This window comes from Mizuhopecten yessoensis, unplaced genomic scaffold (assembly GCF_002113885.1).
Source record: "Mizuhopecten yessoensis strain PY_sf001 unplaced genomic scaffold, ASM211388v2 scaffold8537, whole genome shotgun sequence".
Taxonomy (NCBI): domain Eukaryota; kingdom Metazoa; phylum Mollusca; class Bivalvia; order Pectinida; family Pectinidae; genus Mizuhopecten; species Mizuhopecten yessoensis.
Window position 1 is genome coordinate 360324 of NW_018407597.1, and position 17177 is coordinate 377500.

Consider the following 17177-nt stretch of genomic DNA (forward strand, 5'->3'; position numbering starts at 1 on the left):
TCCTTTAATCTTTAAAGTTTTAAACCAATACGAAAAGGCATCTGGTGCCAAAATAAATAAGAAAAAAACCAAAAGGCATGTACATAGGTACATGGAAACAGAGACCTCCTAACTTTAAGGAAATTACTTGGGTAGAGCGAATAAAGGCTCTTGGGATAGTGCATGGTTATGGAATAAACTTGGATGAAATTTGGAAAATTGAGTCAACCATACGTTGTTAGAAAAAACGAAATCTTACACTTCAAGGAAAAATTCTTATAATAAAATCATCAATGCTCTCAACTATCCACTATGAAGTATCACAGACAATCATACCACAGAAACATAAAATCACCATAAATAAGATAATTTACACATATTTATGGAACTCTAATGTAAATAAAGTTGCAAAAGAAACATGTTATAGAGAAATTAAAATTGGTGGATTAAATATGATTGATCTTGACTTAATGGAGACGTTAAAGGGTATTAAAAATATATACAAGATCATTCACTCAGAACTACAATGCTGGATTGCGTTGGGGAAATACTGGCTTCAAAAACATGATTCTACCTTCTCTCAAAATTTCTTTTTGTGTAAATGTAACACTACAAAATCACTAGAATTACAAAATATTCCGCAGTTCTATAAGATCTCTCTTCAATGTTGGCAGGTTATGCTAAAACGACGTTCGATCAAAACAAAAGATGAAATACTTAATCAATGGATATTTGGAAACACAAATATCACATTAAAAAAAATCCGATCTTCCTAAAAAACTGGACAAAATCAAATATAATGAAAATAAAAGACATATGGAGTGAAGAAAGAAATAATTTTATAAATTCTCAAGAATTATTGGAGAAGTTATGATTCAAAGATAACTGGATATCAGAATTCTCCATAGTCAAGAAGGCAATTTCTTCATGTAACAATTGGTTACAAGAAATAAAATCAACTAACCATGAGACTCCAGAAATTGAACCCATAGTTATAACTGATGAACTACACATAAAAATAAATAAAAGCGATGAAGTAATAGATACGAATAGATTAAAGAATAAAATATTGAAAGACCTAATTTTGAATAAGAAATACTATCCCAAAGTACAAAGTACAAAGTACAAAGTAGCTGGGATGCTGTTTATCAAAATGATGAAATAGATTGGATTAAAATTTGGACTTCTTTAAAATCATCTATAGCAAGTAGAAATGTAACAACTTCCAATGGAAATGCTTACATTATATTTTTTCTACGGAGGCAAAATTATTTAAAATGAGACTCTCAAACGGTTTATGTACACTTTGTCATATAGTTCAGGAAAATCTATTTCATTTATTCTTCAGATGCAATAAAATAACAGAAATTTGGAAGACAGTTGACTCATTGATAAACAAAGCCTTACAGGAAATATCAAATTCAAATCAAATAAACCAAATAACTGAGAAAGTTATAATGTTAGGAAGCTGTAATTTAAACCAAGAATATAATTCAATAATCAATTTGTTTGTCTTTATTACAAAGTTGCACCTATGGAAAGAAAAAAATAAGATAAAATTTGATGATGAATATGAAGTTGCTGACTTCACCCCGCATATTTTGAAGTGTGTAAAACAAGAACTAAGATTTACAATCAATGCGATTGAAAGCGTTAACAGATATCAACAATTGGGGAACAAGTTACAAGCGATTTTTGCAAATTGAAATTGAAATCAATGTTAGAGAAATTGAGAAAGAAAGAAAATGAATAAGAGAACAAATAGACAGAGTGAGGAAGATGAGCGTACAAGATAGAGAGATTCAGAGAATGAATATGCTACATGTACTATGTACAGGGATTAGGCCAGGCCCCATACTGGTATTCCCTATTGTATTCGAGATAATAAACCATAAAATAGAAGAAGAAAAAAAGAAAAAGAACCCAGTTTTTTTGTGTGGTTATACTAACTTTAACTGTCTGCGTAACTATAACCAGCAGCTTGTAATGTAACTGTTATATGTAATTATATTGCCATTAAAGTATTAGCAAGTTTAAAGTGCATGCATAAACAACTCCTTTGCATTGCATGACAGTTTCCCACAAGTGTCCCATCCATTTTAGGAACTTTCCCGTTTAAAGTAGAGTTCCGTCACTGTACACGTCACACTCATTCCCAATAGTGGTGACTGATACGTGCGACGACCTTTAATTTCAAAGTCACAATTTTAATTTCCATTTAATTGAATATGTTCCACTTCTAAAAATGACAAAGGTATAATCTGAATAAACCAAAAATAATACTTTCAATGTTCACGTGATACATACCAATGAATCAATATATAGGTCACTTAAAGAGCACGCACACTCTACATGATAATTACGAAATAATTGAGCTATCTGACATGTCACGTGATATTTGACTTATAAATGATAAGGTCATGTCGTCTTCACGTCACCTTACAACTGACTGACCACCAACACGTTCGATTCTTTGGTTAGGAAGGTGAGTAGCATAGACGTGGGTTTATGTGATAGGTTTAATAGTAAGACAGAATTATACAGACACGAGTTCATATTACAAATTTGTGAACAAACTAAGCGCAGACATATGTTGTTGCAACAACGTATGACAACAATACAATGAATTGGTAAAGTTCATTCGTTTACTGTATAACAGGATATTCCGGCAGTTTTATTTTCGCCATTTTCGCCGTCCAATCCAAGGGCGACAGCAAAAGTTTCCTTAAACTTTCCCACCTTTAAAAATAACTGGCAATCAGGGTTTTTCCAAATTTAAATATCTAAAACACACATGTTTAAATATTTATAAGATTGGTATTCAGAGACACACACAAGAATATAGTTTCGACAATTATGCGGGTCAGTTTAATACATTGATTTACCAATCACGTACATGTTTACATTATTATAACATTATGATGCTATTTATTCTCGAAGATAGATGCGCAAAAATCATTGGGCTTTTACTTTCTTACCGGAAAGGGTTAAACCTTATATGTAATGATACGACTAATTTCATTTCAATAGGATCAATTTTCATCCAATTATGTGTGCCCCATCTTTATACTGTGTATGTATTCTTTTACGTTAGATAATCCAAAATGCTGTTGCAGTTACTCATAGTTTTCGTCGGCTGCACTACCGTATTTGCGTGAGTACAACTTGCTCATCGTTAATATTTACAAATTATATATTATTATACATCAAGGACTAAGTTTTGCAACATAGTTCTCTTTTATCTGACTGACTTGGGATTAGTGACTATTAAGACTACTAGTTATGTCAATCTATTTGTAAAGATAAATTGCGATTTTTTTGATTTTGTTTAAATATTTGTAATATGGTTTTTTCATAGTTCTATTTTATAAATAAAATGTTAAAAAAAACTCAAATATCAAATTCTTTTCTTTGCTACCTAAACATTTAAATTTTGACATCATTTTATTTCATCTAAATACAATTTGACAGCCTGTGCTGGTTATGACAGATACTTCGTTTTCTACAGACGTTTATGCTTTGTTTCAACTCACCAGAATAACTTTGTTTTAATTCTTATTTTACAGTCTTTTATTGTAATGGGTATATCGATTCTTACTCTAAAATCTTGATCTAATGCAAAGAAAAATTGAACAGTATCCTCTGGTTACGACCAGATTGATTGAATTGGACTATGTGTTCTATCTGTTTTCCCGGAAAATAACGGAATCGTCTAGAGAAACAGTTTGCTCCGTAACGACGATATATACTTAAAGATATTGTTCACGTGCTATGTGGGTCACTTTGTTGAATTAGGAAACAAAGGTTTGCCAGAACAGTTTACTACGTACTGTTAATATATAAATAGTCATGAAGAGTTGTGATAAGATAGCTTCTGTACACGTCCGTTCATGTCCTTATCTTTACTAGGTCAAAGACAATGTAGTGCTCCTATTTATTCCTTTATCTCGTCATTTTCGAATCCCTTTGACATTATTTATTTTGCTTTAACCTTCTTATCAGCGAGGTTACAAATATTAAGTTAACTGAATAATCTATATCTTTTCGCGGGTCATATTTTTCACGGTTGTATTTAAATTGGTAAACTCTTGAGATAATTTTTATTCGTTGATTTCAAAATGTTTGGTTTAAGTTTTTTGTATATAGACTTCACATTAAATGACTGTTAAGTGTTAGCGTGCAGTGCGCTTATCGAATAAGTCTATAACTATAATGTATCGAATTGATAATATTTCAGCCGTTATTTGTGTTGGATAAATTCGATATGTTCTTGTGTTATCAATAGTTTATTGCGTGTGTTGTGTTTTTGTGTGATCGGTCGTAGTCGGGTCTCTTATGACTAAACTAGCTTCACTCGCTAAAGACTACTGGCCGTCATACCATGTCTAGATATACCAAATTAAAATTCCGGAATGGAATGACGAAATTGTAGTTTAAGCAACGAAAGCCTGCTATTCCGTTTGTGTATGTTCTAAAATGTAGTCTTAGTAAGAGAGAAAATGACCAAAAGATCATTTGAATTCTTTAAAATCCACATTCCAGTTGTTCTACTTCTTAAGGATACAGTTTCACAATAAGTCGGTGATACTGATATAATGATACTGAAGAATGGATGGAAGAGGTTCGGTAAATGGCTTAGTTGAGCCAGCGATAAAACTTTTTTTTTAAAAAGGTTCTTTTGAAGTTTTAGAATCCAATATAAACAGAGCAGGTCTGTGTACTACGAAAGCCTTCTGAGCTCATTTTCGAAGAAGAAAACAGAAGGGTTTTTACGCGAAATAACGCGACACAAGGCGTTTTGACATGTAACTTACGCGATATGACGCAAAAGTTTTGCGATATAACGCGCAATTAACGCGAAATAAGGTAAAACCTATTAAAGCGCCCAAAACATTTAAAGTGTCAGTTTATATGAAAGCCTATTGAAGTAACTTTTGTAGAAGAAAAACAAAATCGCAATATAACGCGAAACCTACTATAAAAGCAAGTTTTAAGCGGCATATCATTTATATTCAGGTTCATCGTTAGAGGGCATTCGGAAAGATTGTAATACAGAAGTGTAATTATATATTACTAGTCACGCAAAACTTAAAATTTCATGTTTGAAATTCTGTTGTGTTTGCGTTTAACACTGGTTGTTCGGCTTCATCGATAACTGTGTATTACGACAACGTACTTTAAGAAGTCTATAATGTACCAGGTACATCTATATTTTTATGTGACGATGCATTTAGGATTTTGTTAATAATCTTTGGGTTTATATTTAATGAAAGAACTATTATCACCGTTGAAAATTGCTATTAAGCATTCTTGTTTTAAGGAATAACCAGTATTATTTCTGGGGTTGTACGGTATATACCGAAAACAAACTGTGCATTTTGCATAAATCTGCGAAGCGATTTATACCCAAAGGTGCACACACTTTCTCTCGATTTATACCGTATAGACCCAACAATATTTCTCGCTATCTCTTATGATTTAATTTAAAATATCAAACAGCACTTTTTAACACACGGTCAGTGAATATTTATTCATTTCTGATAAAAACAAAATTTCTTTGTACAAAACACAGCATTGCGCAAAAATTTCATCGCCAAGCAACCTCAACCAATCAGTTAGAACTACAAATACTAATTCAAACATTGCGGTATATGATGTCATCACTTTTTGTTTGGTTTTTTAAGGTTATACGATTAAACGTAAAAAACACTTCCACTGAGAAAATAGCCAAAATTGTATTATACACTTACTTAATTTGTAGGCAGAGCTTCACACACAATGATATCATGGGGGCGGTGGATGCAACATTCCATAGACGCGATCTTAACGGCGACAGCATACTGGAGTTGTATGAACTGATCAACGTCTATGACTCTCTTGATACAAATAGTATGCTTAAATTAATTTATTTGAAACATTTCCACCCTTTAAGGATCCCCGTACCGCTGCAAAAAAACAACAAATAAAACCAACAAACAAAAAAAACCTATGCATTCGAAACATATTTTTCCGGAATGACATTGCAGGAATTTTGTGAAAACATAATGAAGATGATATAAACAAAACAATCATCAACAATAGTGTCCTGGGTGTAAAGCATCAACGTAACAGATTCGAACCCTGGACTTCAAATTGTTATATTGTCAATCTAACCGACTGAACTACTTGATCAACTGTGCTACAGGTATATCCCAAGCGATATTAAGGGGAGGTTACCATGTATAGGAAAATCACGTTGCAGCGGGACAGGGATACTTATATCATATTTCTGTAGAAGTTTATAATGTCCGATGACATTTTTCATTATTTTAATATCATAAATTGATAACAATACTTGTTCAATCTAGTTATAGTGTTGACATGGGACTCGGTAGGGATTAAGTTGGGATAAGATTGTTCATAGTCCTATGCTATCCTTTACGTGATATCAATATGGACCGTGACTTGTAGGTAGCCAACACCTTTTTACCTCTGATATTTTGATCACGATGATGTATTTGTCTTTCAGTTAGAGAACTTCAGTCAATTGTGGTGATTTCTCGTTCGGTTTCTGTTGTTTTGATAATTTATCATATTGTTCCTATTGTTTTAATAATTTTTCATATAGTTTCTGTTGTTTTGATAATTTTTCAGTCAGTTTCTGTTATCATATAGTTTCTGCTGTTTTGATAATTTTTCAGTCAGTTTCTGTTGTTTTGATGATTTATCATATAGTTTCTGCTGTTTTGATAATTTATTACATAGTTTCTCTTGTTTTGATATTTTTTCAGTCAGTTTCTGTTGTTTTGATGATTTATCATATAGTTTCTGTTGTTTTAGTCAGTTTCTGCTGTTTTGATATTTTTTCAGTCAGTTTCTGTTATCATATAGTTTCTGCCGTTTTGATAATTTTTCAGACAGTTTCTGTTGTTTTGATCATTTATCATATAGTTTCTGCTGTTTTGATAAATTGTCGGTCAGTTTTTGTTGTTTTGATAATTTATCATATAGTAACTGTTGTTTTAATAATTTATCAGTCAGTTTCTGTTGTTTTGATCATTTATCATACAGTTTCTGTTGTTTTGGTAATTTTTCAGTCAGTTTCTGTTGTTTTGATAATGTATCATATATTTTCTGCTGTTTTGACAATTTTTCAGTCATTTTTTGTTGTTCTGATAATTTATCATATAGTTTCTGCTGTTTTGATAATTTTTCAATCAGTTCCTGTTTTTTGATAATTTTTCAGATCGTTGATGTATTTTTGATAATTTATCAGACAGTTCCTCGTTGTTTTTATAATAATTATAAAGTGCCTGCTGTTTTGATAATTTCTCATAGAGTTTTTGTTGTTTTGCTCATTTATCATATAGTTCCTGTTGTTTGATAATTTTTCAATCAGTTCCTGTTTTTTGATAATTTTTCAGATCGTTGATGTATTTTTGATAATTTATCAGACAGTTCCTGTTGTTTTGATAGTTCATCAGATAGTTCCTGTTGTTTTGATAATTATCATTAATTTCCTGTTGTTTTGATAAATTTTCAATCAGTTCCTAGTTGTTTTGATAATTATCATTAAGTTCCTGTTGTTTTGATTATTTTTCAGTCAGTTCCATATGATTTTTTTTCTTGTCAACTGAGTAAAGTTTATAATTGACGATATACTAAATACATTTTCTATAATGACTATGACTATAATGGTATTCCCATCTTAATAACATTCCAAAAGGATAAAGCCGTTGACATCTTAAACAGCAGTTATTAAATGAAATATAAGATGGGCACTTATACCACGCTATTTCGCTTTAACATAATTGTAGTTTTCAAAAATAGTACAAAAATATATTCATTTTGGCTTATTTTTACCTTGAAATTAGACGACGCTATCTCTTATTTATTCCTTTACCAGAGGACGATCGAGTGAGTGAATCTGAATACGAACAAAGGGGCACCGACATGTTTCATCGGTTTCTCGGAATTGTGTTCCAACAGCTGGACACTGACGGAGACGGTTTCCTGGACAAAGGTGCCGAGTACGGCCAGTACACCATGATGGACACCAACTGTAGGAACAAGTTTTAAAAGCACGCATATTGCATGTTATGAACATGCATGCTTCAGTTTTAGCAAGCCGCTTTATGAGATATGGAAGAAGTCTTTTCCTCAAAAACCATAAGATTTGCTCGAAATGAAAATTTAATGCAGCTCCATTCTATGAACAATTTATACGGCATACGTTCATAGTTTAGAAGATCTGATAATATGCCGTATACAATGGTGAGTGAATGGAGCTCGATAAAATGTTTCACAGCCAGCAAATCATATGGGCTTTACAGATCAGACTGCTTTCAGATACCAATATCGTTGTCAATTGATTCTGTGGTATTACTCTTGAAAACATTTTATGTATCGGTTATTATACTGTATCTTTACATTTATTATATTATACATTTCTAAAAGGAGAAATAGATAACATTTTAACAGAATACCTAAATAAAGTAGTGGTGTAATATTGACCGTATAACAATATTATATACTTTATGTAGACTGACGAGATGAGTTGAAGAAGGAAAGATACAACCTTTTATCCACCAATTCGATGGGCACGTGTAATAAATCATTTTGCTGTTAAACACTGTTTACCGGGTTATTTTTGCCCTGTCAAACTTTGTCTGTGAAATCCAAATTAGCACAGTGTTAATTTCGTCTTAAACAATTATTTAATATCAAAATTGTTTGTTGACTAATGTTCGCTGTAGTGATAATTAAGCCCCCTTTCAAAAGGGTGAAAAAAGACAAACTAGATTAAGACACTGAAATGTATATAGATAACCTAAGACAGTTTTGTTTAATGAAGTTCGTAAAAACAACTGTCTCCAGGATAAAATGACTTCAGTTATATTTGACAATTTATTGTAGTTGATAATCAAGTGAGCCGGAGAGAATATGATGCCTTCTTCACCAAAGTAAGTAACACGTCTTTGTATTGCATCACCTTTATTTTTTGTACGTACACATTATGTTCCCCCTTACCCCGGATCTCTTTCTGAGATCAACAGAATGTTTCACCAGCTTAGGAGAGAAACACTCACACAAAATCAATCTTCTGGGTAAGAAGGGGGNTCGTTGTTTCATCGTAGGATTTAGACGAGTATATTCCTAAGTTTTAACAAGTGTATGACGCAACGTACACAGTGCATTTACGTTATGTCAACATTCGATATATGACAGTCAAAAGAATACGAGACACAGAATCGTCCCCTCTCCATTGTGGTTGAGATATATCTCTCTACTCTACTCTACTCTACTCTACATTATTTTCTGAGAAGAAAACCATACCTTGCGGGACTTTAATGAGAAAGAATAAATATGAATATAACAATATTTAGGTCAAACACAGTGTTTTGAGCGTTAACATTCAGCTTGGCCAGACCGGGAATCGAACCCCAGACTTCAAATTGTTGTACTATCGCTCTTACCGATTAGGCTACCTGGTCAACGGTGGTGGCTTGGCCAAACTGTGCCACAGTTATATCGGAACGGACGTTAAGGGGAGGTTACTGTAAATAAAGGAAAAACCTCAATGCAGTTGGACAGTGATCCTTAAGAATCGTCACGGGATGGAAAAGTGTTTTGTCTCACCCTGGGGTCTGACAAGGGAATTCCCCAGTCATCAGAAATGTATGGCGTCATGTAAACAATGCATTGATGCAAGGTCAAGAATGATTTGCATTTGGAAATACCATCTGGCCTGGACATATGAGAAATGAAGACGTAGCTTTGCAATTTTTTTTTTTTTGTGTGTGTTTCATGTCATATATATGCATTTTAGTTCAATCGCAACTGATATAACCTGCTTTACGAGTCTTTCACCTTTAACAACAGTGACATGATATTGTTAAACATGAGACCATTGACCACATTGTTGGCGGGCTAATAATAACGCAATGATAATTTTCATCAGATATAAGGGAGATTTATAGAATCTCCCCCTACCTTGAGGGTGTGACAGGGAAATTTCCAACTCGAGGGGTGATGTTTTTGGTTGTCTAAGCCGAGGCTCTGCCGAGGGTTACACAACCAAAACAAATCACCCCGAGGTGAAAGCCAGGTGATATGTGTGTTTGTCATACCTGTTCACAGGTGAGTGTTTTTGGTGTCTTACCCGAGGCTTTGCCGAGGGTAAGACAACTAAACAAAATCACCTGTGAAATCACCTGATGATTATTTTTCTCCCATCCTATTATTTCAGTCAAAACTCCACCAAAAGTAGTCTTTAATGTTTATAAACAAAAACACATGTGGAATATGAATAACATCATTCACTTTTAATGACTACACAATAACCGGTGACACATTTTAATGACGTCACAATTGAACTCGTGCTTATCGGCACGAGTCTATCTTTCCCCAGGGGTGACAATCTGATCTCTCCCGGCTAAAACGTGAGAAACATCTGTGAGGGGTGGGAGAAATACATTTTTTATGCTGGTGCTATCAGGAACAGTGGCAGTAGTACTGTATTGACGTTTTTCAAAGAAAAATCAATTAAAAATCAATGGTTTATTTAATTATCACTCAACCCTCTAAATCAACTGTTTCGTCTGATACCAACGTGACACTTTTTACCATTTATCTTGTACACGGGCCCTTTCTCCTAGTTACGACCTCCGGCTAATATAATACACGAGTCCAAAAAAAAAAGAGTTGCGAATATGCATTTCCTTGCTTCAGGTTGTAGAAGACGCAATAAAGAACTACGGGCACTTGCTGGGTCCTGATCTGGGAAGTTTCACAACCAGCAGCCCGGGAGGTAATGGCGGTGCACCTGTCAGTACATAGGTACGTTTGACGACATTTTATCGGAACTATTCACATCACAATTTCGACATATGCTAATAATGTTCGTTCATGCAATAATATCGCTTTGATGATAAAATGTTAATTCAAAGATGTAAATAACTACATCAGTATTTAAATAGACATAATATGTATAAAGAATAGAAAGAAAAACACAAATTACCGAATATTTAATGTTTATAATTGTTACATTACAGGTACTAAACATCGACAACAGCAGATACGTGATTGTGCTGCCTCAATAAAAAAAAATGTGATTTTATTATGATCGTTTTATGTTTCTTTACGATATGAAAGTTGTTAGATATATAAAACAATAGATTCTCTCCCCAGACCTAGACATACTCAATTCCTTATAAATAGTATTTGTTATTCTCTGCTTCACGCTCGGTATTTTGAGTAATTGCAACAACCGATTCACCCATTGACAGTATAATGTGGCCGGAATGAAAACTGGACTTTTGAATGATATTTTAATGAGAAAGCACTCTAGAGTCGGCATCAGATCCACCTTATCGCAAGTAGGGAAATACATCAACATAACGGACCAGCATATATAAACACGTACATTACACACAGTGATACTCGTTCTTACATAAACTAGTCTGTTTACAGTACGCTTAACCTTAAACAAACAATACACACCAATTTCCATTAGCAAAAGTCTCATTGCATGAGGTCCCAAAAATTGAAAAATAAGAAAACTTTCGCCGCACTATATTTTTTGCCTTTTTCGCCCTCTGCAATAAACCATCACATTGACACAAAATATCCATATTAGTTCTGAAAGATCAACTTATTTGGTACTTAGCTTGAAGATGGTGAAATATAAATTTTGTCTTAGCTGTTTTTTGCACTTTTCGTGGAAACACATTGCTGCAGGTATATATCAGACACATTATATCATTCATTACTTTTCTTCATTCTATATCTCCATCCAAGTTTTTGGGGATCTTGTGCGATCTCCCTCCGCCCTCGACATTCTGCTTAAAGCTTCTAAAACCTCCTCAAAGGAGAGGTAAGATATAGAGTCGGAAGAGTCCAGCATGTTATCACTCATCACCGCCAGGGACACAGTGAAGAATAGCAAAATGGTTATACTGTAGAAGGACTGTTCATTCGAAGTGAACGGACAAAAGAAAACAAACTAATTGACGATACCCAGCATGAATATTATAAAAATGATACTAATCCGAAAAAAACAATTGCCTTCTCTTGTTACATCAAGAGGAACTCCGTAATATCGGACACCAAGATCTCTTTACATATTACATCAGGTATAATTCTGTAATATCGGACATCAAGGTCTCTTTACATGTTACATCAGGTGGAATTCCGTAATATCGGACATCAATGTGTCTTTACATGTTACATCAGGTGGAATTCCGTAATATCGGACACCAAGGTCTCTTTACATGTTACATCAGGTGGAATTCCGTAATATCGGACACCAAGGTCTCTTTACATGTTACATCAGGTGGAATTCCGTAATATCGGACACCAAGGTCTCTTTACATGTTACATCAGGTGGAATTCCGTAATATCGGACACCAAGGTCTCTTTACATGTTACATCAGGTGGAATTCCGTAATATCGGACACCAAAGTCTCTTTACATGTTACATCAGGTGGAATTCCGTAATATCGGACACCAAGGTCTCTTTACATGTTACATCAGGTGGAATTCCGTAATATCGGACACCAAGGTCTCTTTACATGTTACATCAGGTGGAATTCCGTAATATCGGACACCAAGGTCTCTTTACATGTTACATCAGGTGGAATTCCGTAATATCGGACACCAAGGTCTCTTTACATGTTACATCAGGTGGAATTCCGTAATATCGGACACCAAGGTCTCTTTACATGTTACATCAGGTGGAATTCCGTAATATCGGACACCAAGGTCTCTTTACATGTTACATCAGGTGGAATTCCGTAATATCGGACACCAAGGTCTCTTTACATGTTACATCAGGTGGAATTCCGTAATATCGGACACCAAGGTCTCTTTACATGTTACATCAGGTGGAATTCCGTAATATCGGACACCAAGGTCTCTTTACATGTTACATCAGGTGGAATTCCGTAATATCGGACACCAAGGTCTCTTTACATGTTACATCAGGTGGAATTCCGTAATATCGGACACCAAGGTCTCTTTACATGTTACATCAGGTGGAATTCCGTAATATCGGACACCAAGGTCTCTTTACATGTTACATCAGGTGGAATTCCGTAATATCGGACACCAAGGTCTCTTTACATGTTACATCAGGTGGAATTCCGTAATATCGGACACCAAAGTCTCTTTACATGTTACATCAGGTGGAATTCCGTAATATCGGACACCAAGGTCTCTTTACATGTTACATCAGGTGGAATTCCGTAATATCGGACACCAAGGTCTCTTTACATGTTACATCAGGTGGAATTCCGTAATATCGGACACCAAGGTCTCTTTACATGTTACATCAGGTGGAATTCCGTAATATCGGACACCAAGGTCTCTTTACATGTTACATCAGGTGGAATTCCGTAATATCGGACACCAAGGTCTCTTTACATGTTACATCAGGTGGAATTCCGTAATATCGGACACCAAAGTCTCTTTACATGTTACATCAGGTGGAATTCCGTAATATCGGACACCAAGGTCTCTTTACATGTTACATCAGGTGGAATTCCGTAATATCGGACACCAAGGTCTCTTTACATGTTACATCAGGTGGAATTCCGTAATATCGGACACCAAGGTCTCTTTACATGTTACATCAGGTGGAATTCCGTAATATCGGACACCAAGGTCTCTTTACATGTTACATCAGGTGGAATTCCGTAATATCGGACACCAAGGTCTCTTTACATGTTACATCAGGTGGAATTCCGTAATATCGGACACCAAGGTCTCTTTACATGTTACATCAGGTGGAATTCCGTAATATCGGACACCAAGGTCTCTTTACATGTTACATCAGGTGGAATTCCGTAATATCGGACACCAAGGTCTCTTTACATGTTACATCAGGTGGAATTCCGTAATATCGGACACCAAGGTCTCTTTACATGTTACATCAGGTGGAATTCCGTAATATCGGACACCAAGGTCTCTTTACATGTTACATCAGGTGGAATTCCGTAATATCGGACACCAAGGTCTCTTTACATGTTACATCAGGTGGAATTCCGTAATATCGGACACCAAGGTCTCTTTACATGTTACATCAGGTGGAATTCCGTAATATCGGACACCAAGGTCTCTTTACATGTTACATCAGGTGGAATTCCGTAATATCGGACACCAAGGTCTCTTTACATGTTACATCAGGTGGAATTCCGTAATATCGGACACCAAAGTCTCTTTACATGTTACATCAGGTGGAATTCCGTAATATCGGACACCAAGGTCTCTTTACATGTTACATCAGGTGGAATTCCGTAATATCGGACACCAAGGTCTCTTTACATGTTACATCAGGTGGAATTCCGTAATATCGGACACCAAGGTCTCTTTACATGTTACATCAGGTGGAATTCCGTAATATCGGACACCAAGGTCTCTTTACATGTTACATCAGGTGGAATTCCGTAATATCGGACACCAAGGTCTCTTTACATGTTACATCAGGTGGAATTCCGTAATATCGGACACCAAGGTCTCTTTACATGTTACATCAGGTGGAATTCCGTAATATCGGACACCAAGGTCTCTTTACATGTTACATCAGGTGGAATTCCGTAATATCGGACACCAAGGTCTCTTTACATGTTACATCAGGTGGAATTCCGTAATATCGGACACCAAGGTCTCTTTACATGTTACATCAGGTGGAATTCCGTAATATCGGACACCAAGGTCTCTTTACATGTTACATCAGGTGGAATTCCGTAATATCGGACACCAAGGTCTCTTTACATGTTACATCAGGTGGAATTCCGTAATATCGGACACCAAGGTCTCTTTACATGTTACATCAGGTGGAATTCCGTAATATCGGACACCAAGGTCTCTTTACATGTTACATCAGGTGGAATTCCGTAATATCGGACACCAAGGTCTCTTTACATGTTACATCAGGTGGAATTCCGTAATATCGGACACCAAGGTCTCTTTACATGTTACATCAGGTGGAATTCCGTAATATCGGACACCAAGGTCTCTTTACATGTTACATCAGGTGGAATTCCGTAATATCGGACACCAAGGTCTCTTTACATGTTACATCAGGTGGAATTCCGTAATATCGGACATCAATGTCTCTTTACATGTTACATCAGGTGGAATTCCGTAATATCGGACAGCAAGGTCTCTTTACATGTTACATCAGGTGGAATTCCGTAATATCGGACATCAATATCTCTTTACATGTTACATCAGGTGGAATTCCGTAATATCGGAAATCAAGTGGTCCATAGTGGTCCTGTCTCCTGTGAAAACATGTGTGCATTTTCCAATGGAAATATGTTAGAAATACAAGGGGATGATATCATTATAAATGAAACGTCGATGGGGTATATCCTAGATGTCTTATTTGTACATTTATCAATCAACAGGAAACAAATGGGAATGCTTATGAATCAAGACAACACTGACAGTTCGGTGTTGGTCTCCGACTTGGCGGTCCTGTAACAATCAGTCAGCGTCAACGAGGGTAGTCCGCCCTTCGCCACCTTATCTCTTACATAACTCACTGAACAGCGTGTGTTCGGCAAACAATATTGACCCGTTCTGGAACCAAAAAGAGTTATTGAAATTACTACAGTAAAACCTCGTTGTACTGCCACATTTGCCAAGAGAAGTGTTGGCGCTATAAATTGGTTTGGCGATAAAATTAAGGAAACATATAAAAGGGAATTTATAGATAAAGTACTTGGCTATTTTATCTTTGGGGAAGACGCAAGAAAATGGTTAAAAAGTTTTCATAATAACGTAAATGCATCTATCAATCAGGGCGGCAATATCTCTCAACATATTAATATTGAACGTGGATGTCGTCAAGGTGATCCTATCGCACCATATATTTTTATACTCTGTGCTGAAGTTTTAGCAGCAAAAATAAAAAAAACAATAACCTCATTCGTGGTATCAATGTTGAGAATTCAGCCATTTTAAATGTGCAGTATGCAGATGACACTGGGTTGATATTGGATGGGTCAGAGGGGTCTTTGAGAGAGTCTATCTTTGAATTGAATAATTATGCAAAATTATCTGGTTTAAATATTAATACTAGTAAAACACAGGTTATATGCATAGGAAGTAGAAAATATAGTGAGGATCCTTTTATGCCAGAAGCAAGTCTACAGTGGAGAAGATATAAAATCACTTTTTTATTTTTATTATACCACTTCTATTTGATATATTCTTTAAGAGTAAGAAAGGTTCTTAAGATTTTTATAATATTATTATCGCTCCAGTGACACTGCCTACTGGAACCAGAAAACGGAATCAGGAGTATGATATAGATAAAGAGAAATGGGCAAAAATATTTAAATTACCTTTTGCAGTCAACTTTTCTTTTTAAAGTCAAATTAAGTCAAAGTCCTGTATGTACCTTGTGTAATATGGAGATTGAAAGATATAAGCATTTGTGTTCATCTGATGAGATGATGATGATGATGATGATGATGATGATGATGATGATGATGATGATGGTGATGATTGTAGATAATGTTGAGGATGATCATACAATGTTGATGATGGTGATGATGGTGATAAATGATAGTCCGTGATGATGATAATGAAGATGATCACATATTGTAGAGGATGCTGATCAATATGTTACTAATGAGGATTTGAAATGATGGTATATGATCATAATGATAATCATACAGTGTGGAGGATGATGATATATTGTTGATGAGGATTTAAGATGATGATGATGATGTATGCTGATGATCACTGCGGTCGCGTAACGAAATGTTCAGTCGGGTGTCGATACACGTGTTAGTCCAGCGATTGATCAAGGTTTTGTTACCCGGGACCAACAAACGTAACAGCCGCGTGCCTTCAATTTTGCTATGACATATTCTAGGGGTGTAGAGAGCGAAAGTAGGCGTAACCCCTCGAATATCGAGGGTGACAGGTGAAAAGTGTCATCATAATGTTATCTTATGATATCTTTTTAACCCATTTTATTTTAATTATAAAGTATAAATGTACCAATAAGTGTCCCAGTGTTAAACTATCTCTGTTCTAGTTCTTATTATGTTTCCGTTGGCGGTTCTCTATGGTGTAAGTAGTTTTGTCTTAGTTTTTGTTTGGTTTGTTTCTAGTTCTGGTAGTTAAACTCTCTCTGAACAAGTGCGTGGTTAGACTAGAGCATGTTATTGAGCTTGAATTTCTCGAATGATTTTCTTATTTCT

General features: G+C 35.1%; 1 protein-coding gene across 1 annotated transcript; it reads left to right on the forward strand.

Annotated features, from left to right (window-relative positions):
* The first annotated feature begins 2409 nt into the window (after positions 1-2409).
* Positions 2410-11077, forward strand: LOC110456170. Its single transcript, XM_021506742.1, has 7 exons — positions 2410-2464; positions 3074-3133; positions 5741-5868; positions 7865-8020; positions 8875-8921; positions 10690-10797; positions 11013-11077. Exons 2-6 carry the CDS (start codon positions 3084-3086, stop codon positions 10795-10797), a joined length of 489 nt encoding a protein of 162 aa, XP_021362417.1. The 5' UTR covers positions 2410-2464; positions 3074-3083; the 3' UTR covers positions 11013-11077.
* The last annotated feature ends 6100 nt before the right edge of the window (positions 11078-17177 follow it).

What these genes read in the sequence shown, in the direction of transcription:
- LOC110456170 (XM_021506742.1), top strand. Translation starts at nt 3,084, where the DNA reads ATGCTGTTGCAGTTACTCATAGTTTTCGTCGGCTGCACTACCGTATTT. An exon ending in CACCATGATGGACACCAACT is followed by an intron (nt 8,021 to 8,874) that starts GTAGGAACAAGT and finishes AATTTATTGTAG; the next exon opens with TTGATAATCAAGTGAGCCGG. An exon ending in ATGATGCCTTCTTCACCAAA is followed by an intron (nt 8,922 to 10,689) that starts GTAAGTAACACG and finishes TCCTTGCTTCAG; the next exon opens with GTTGTAGAAGACGCAATAAA.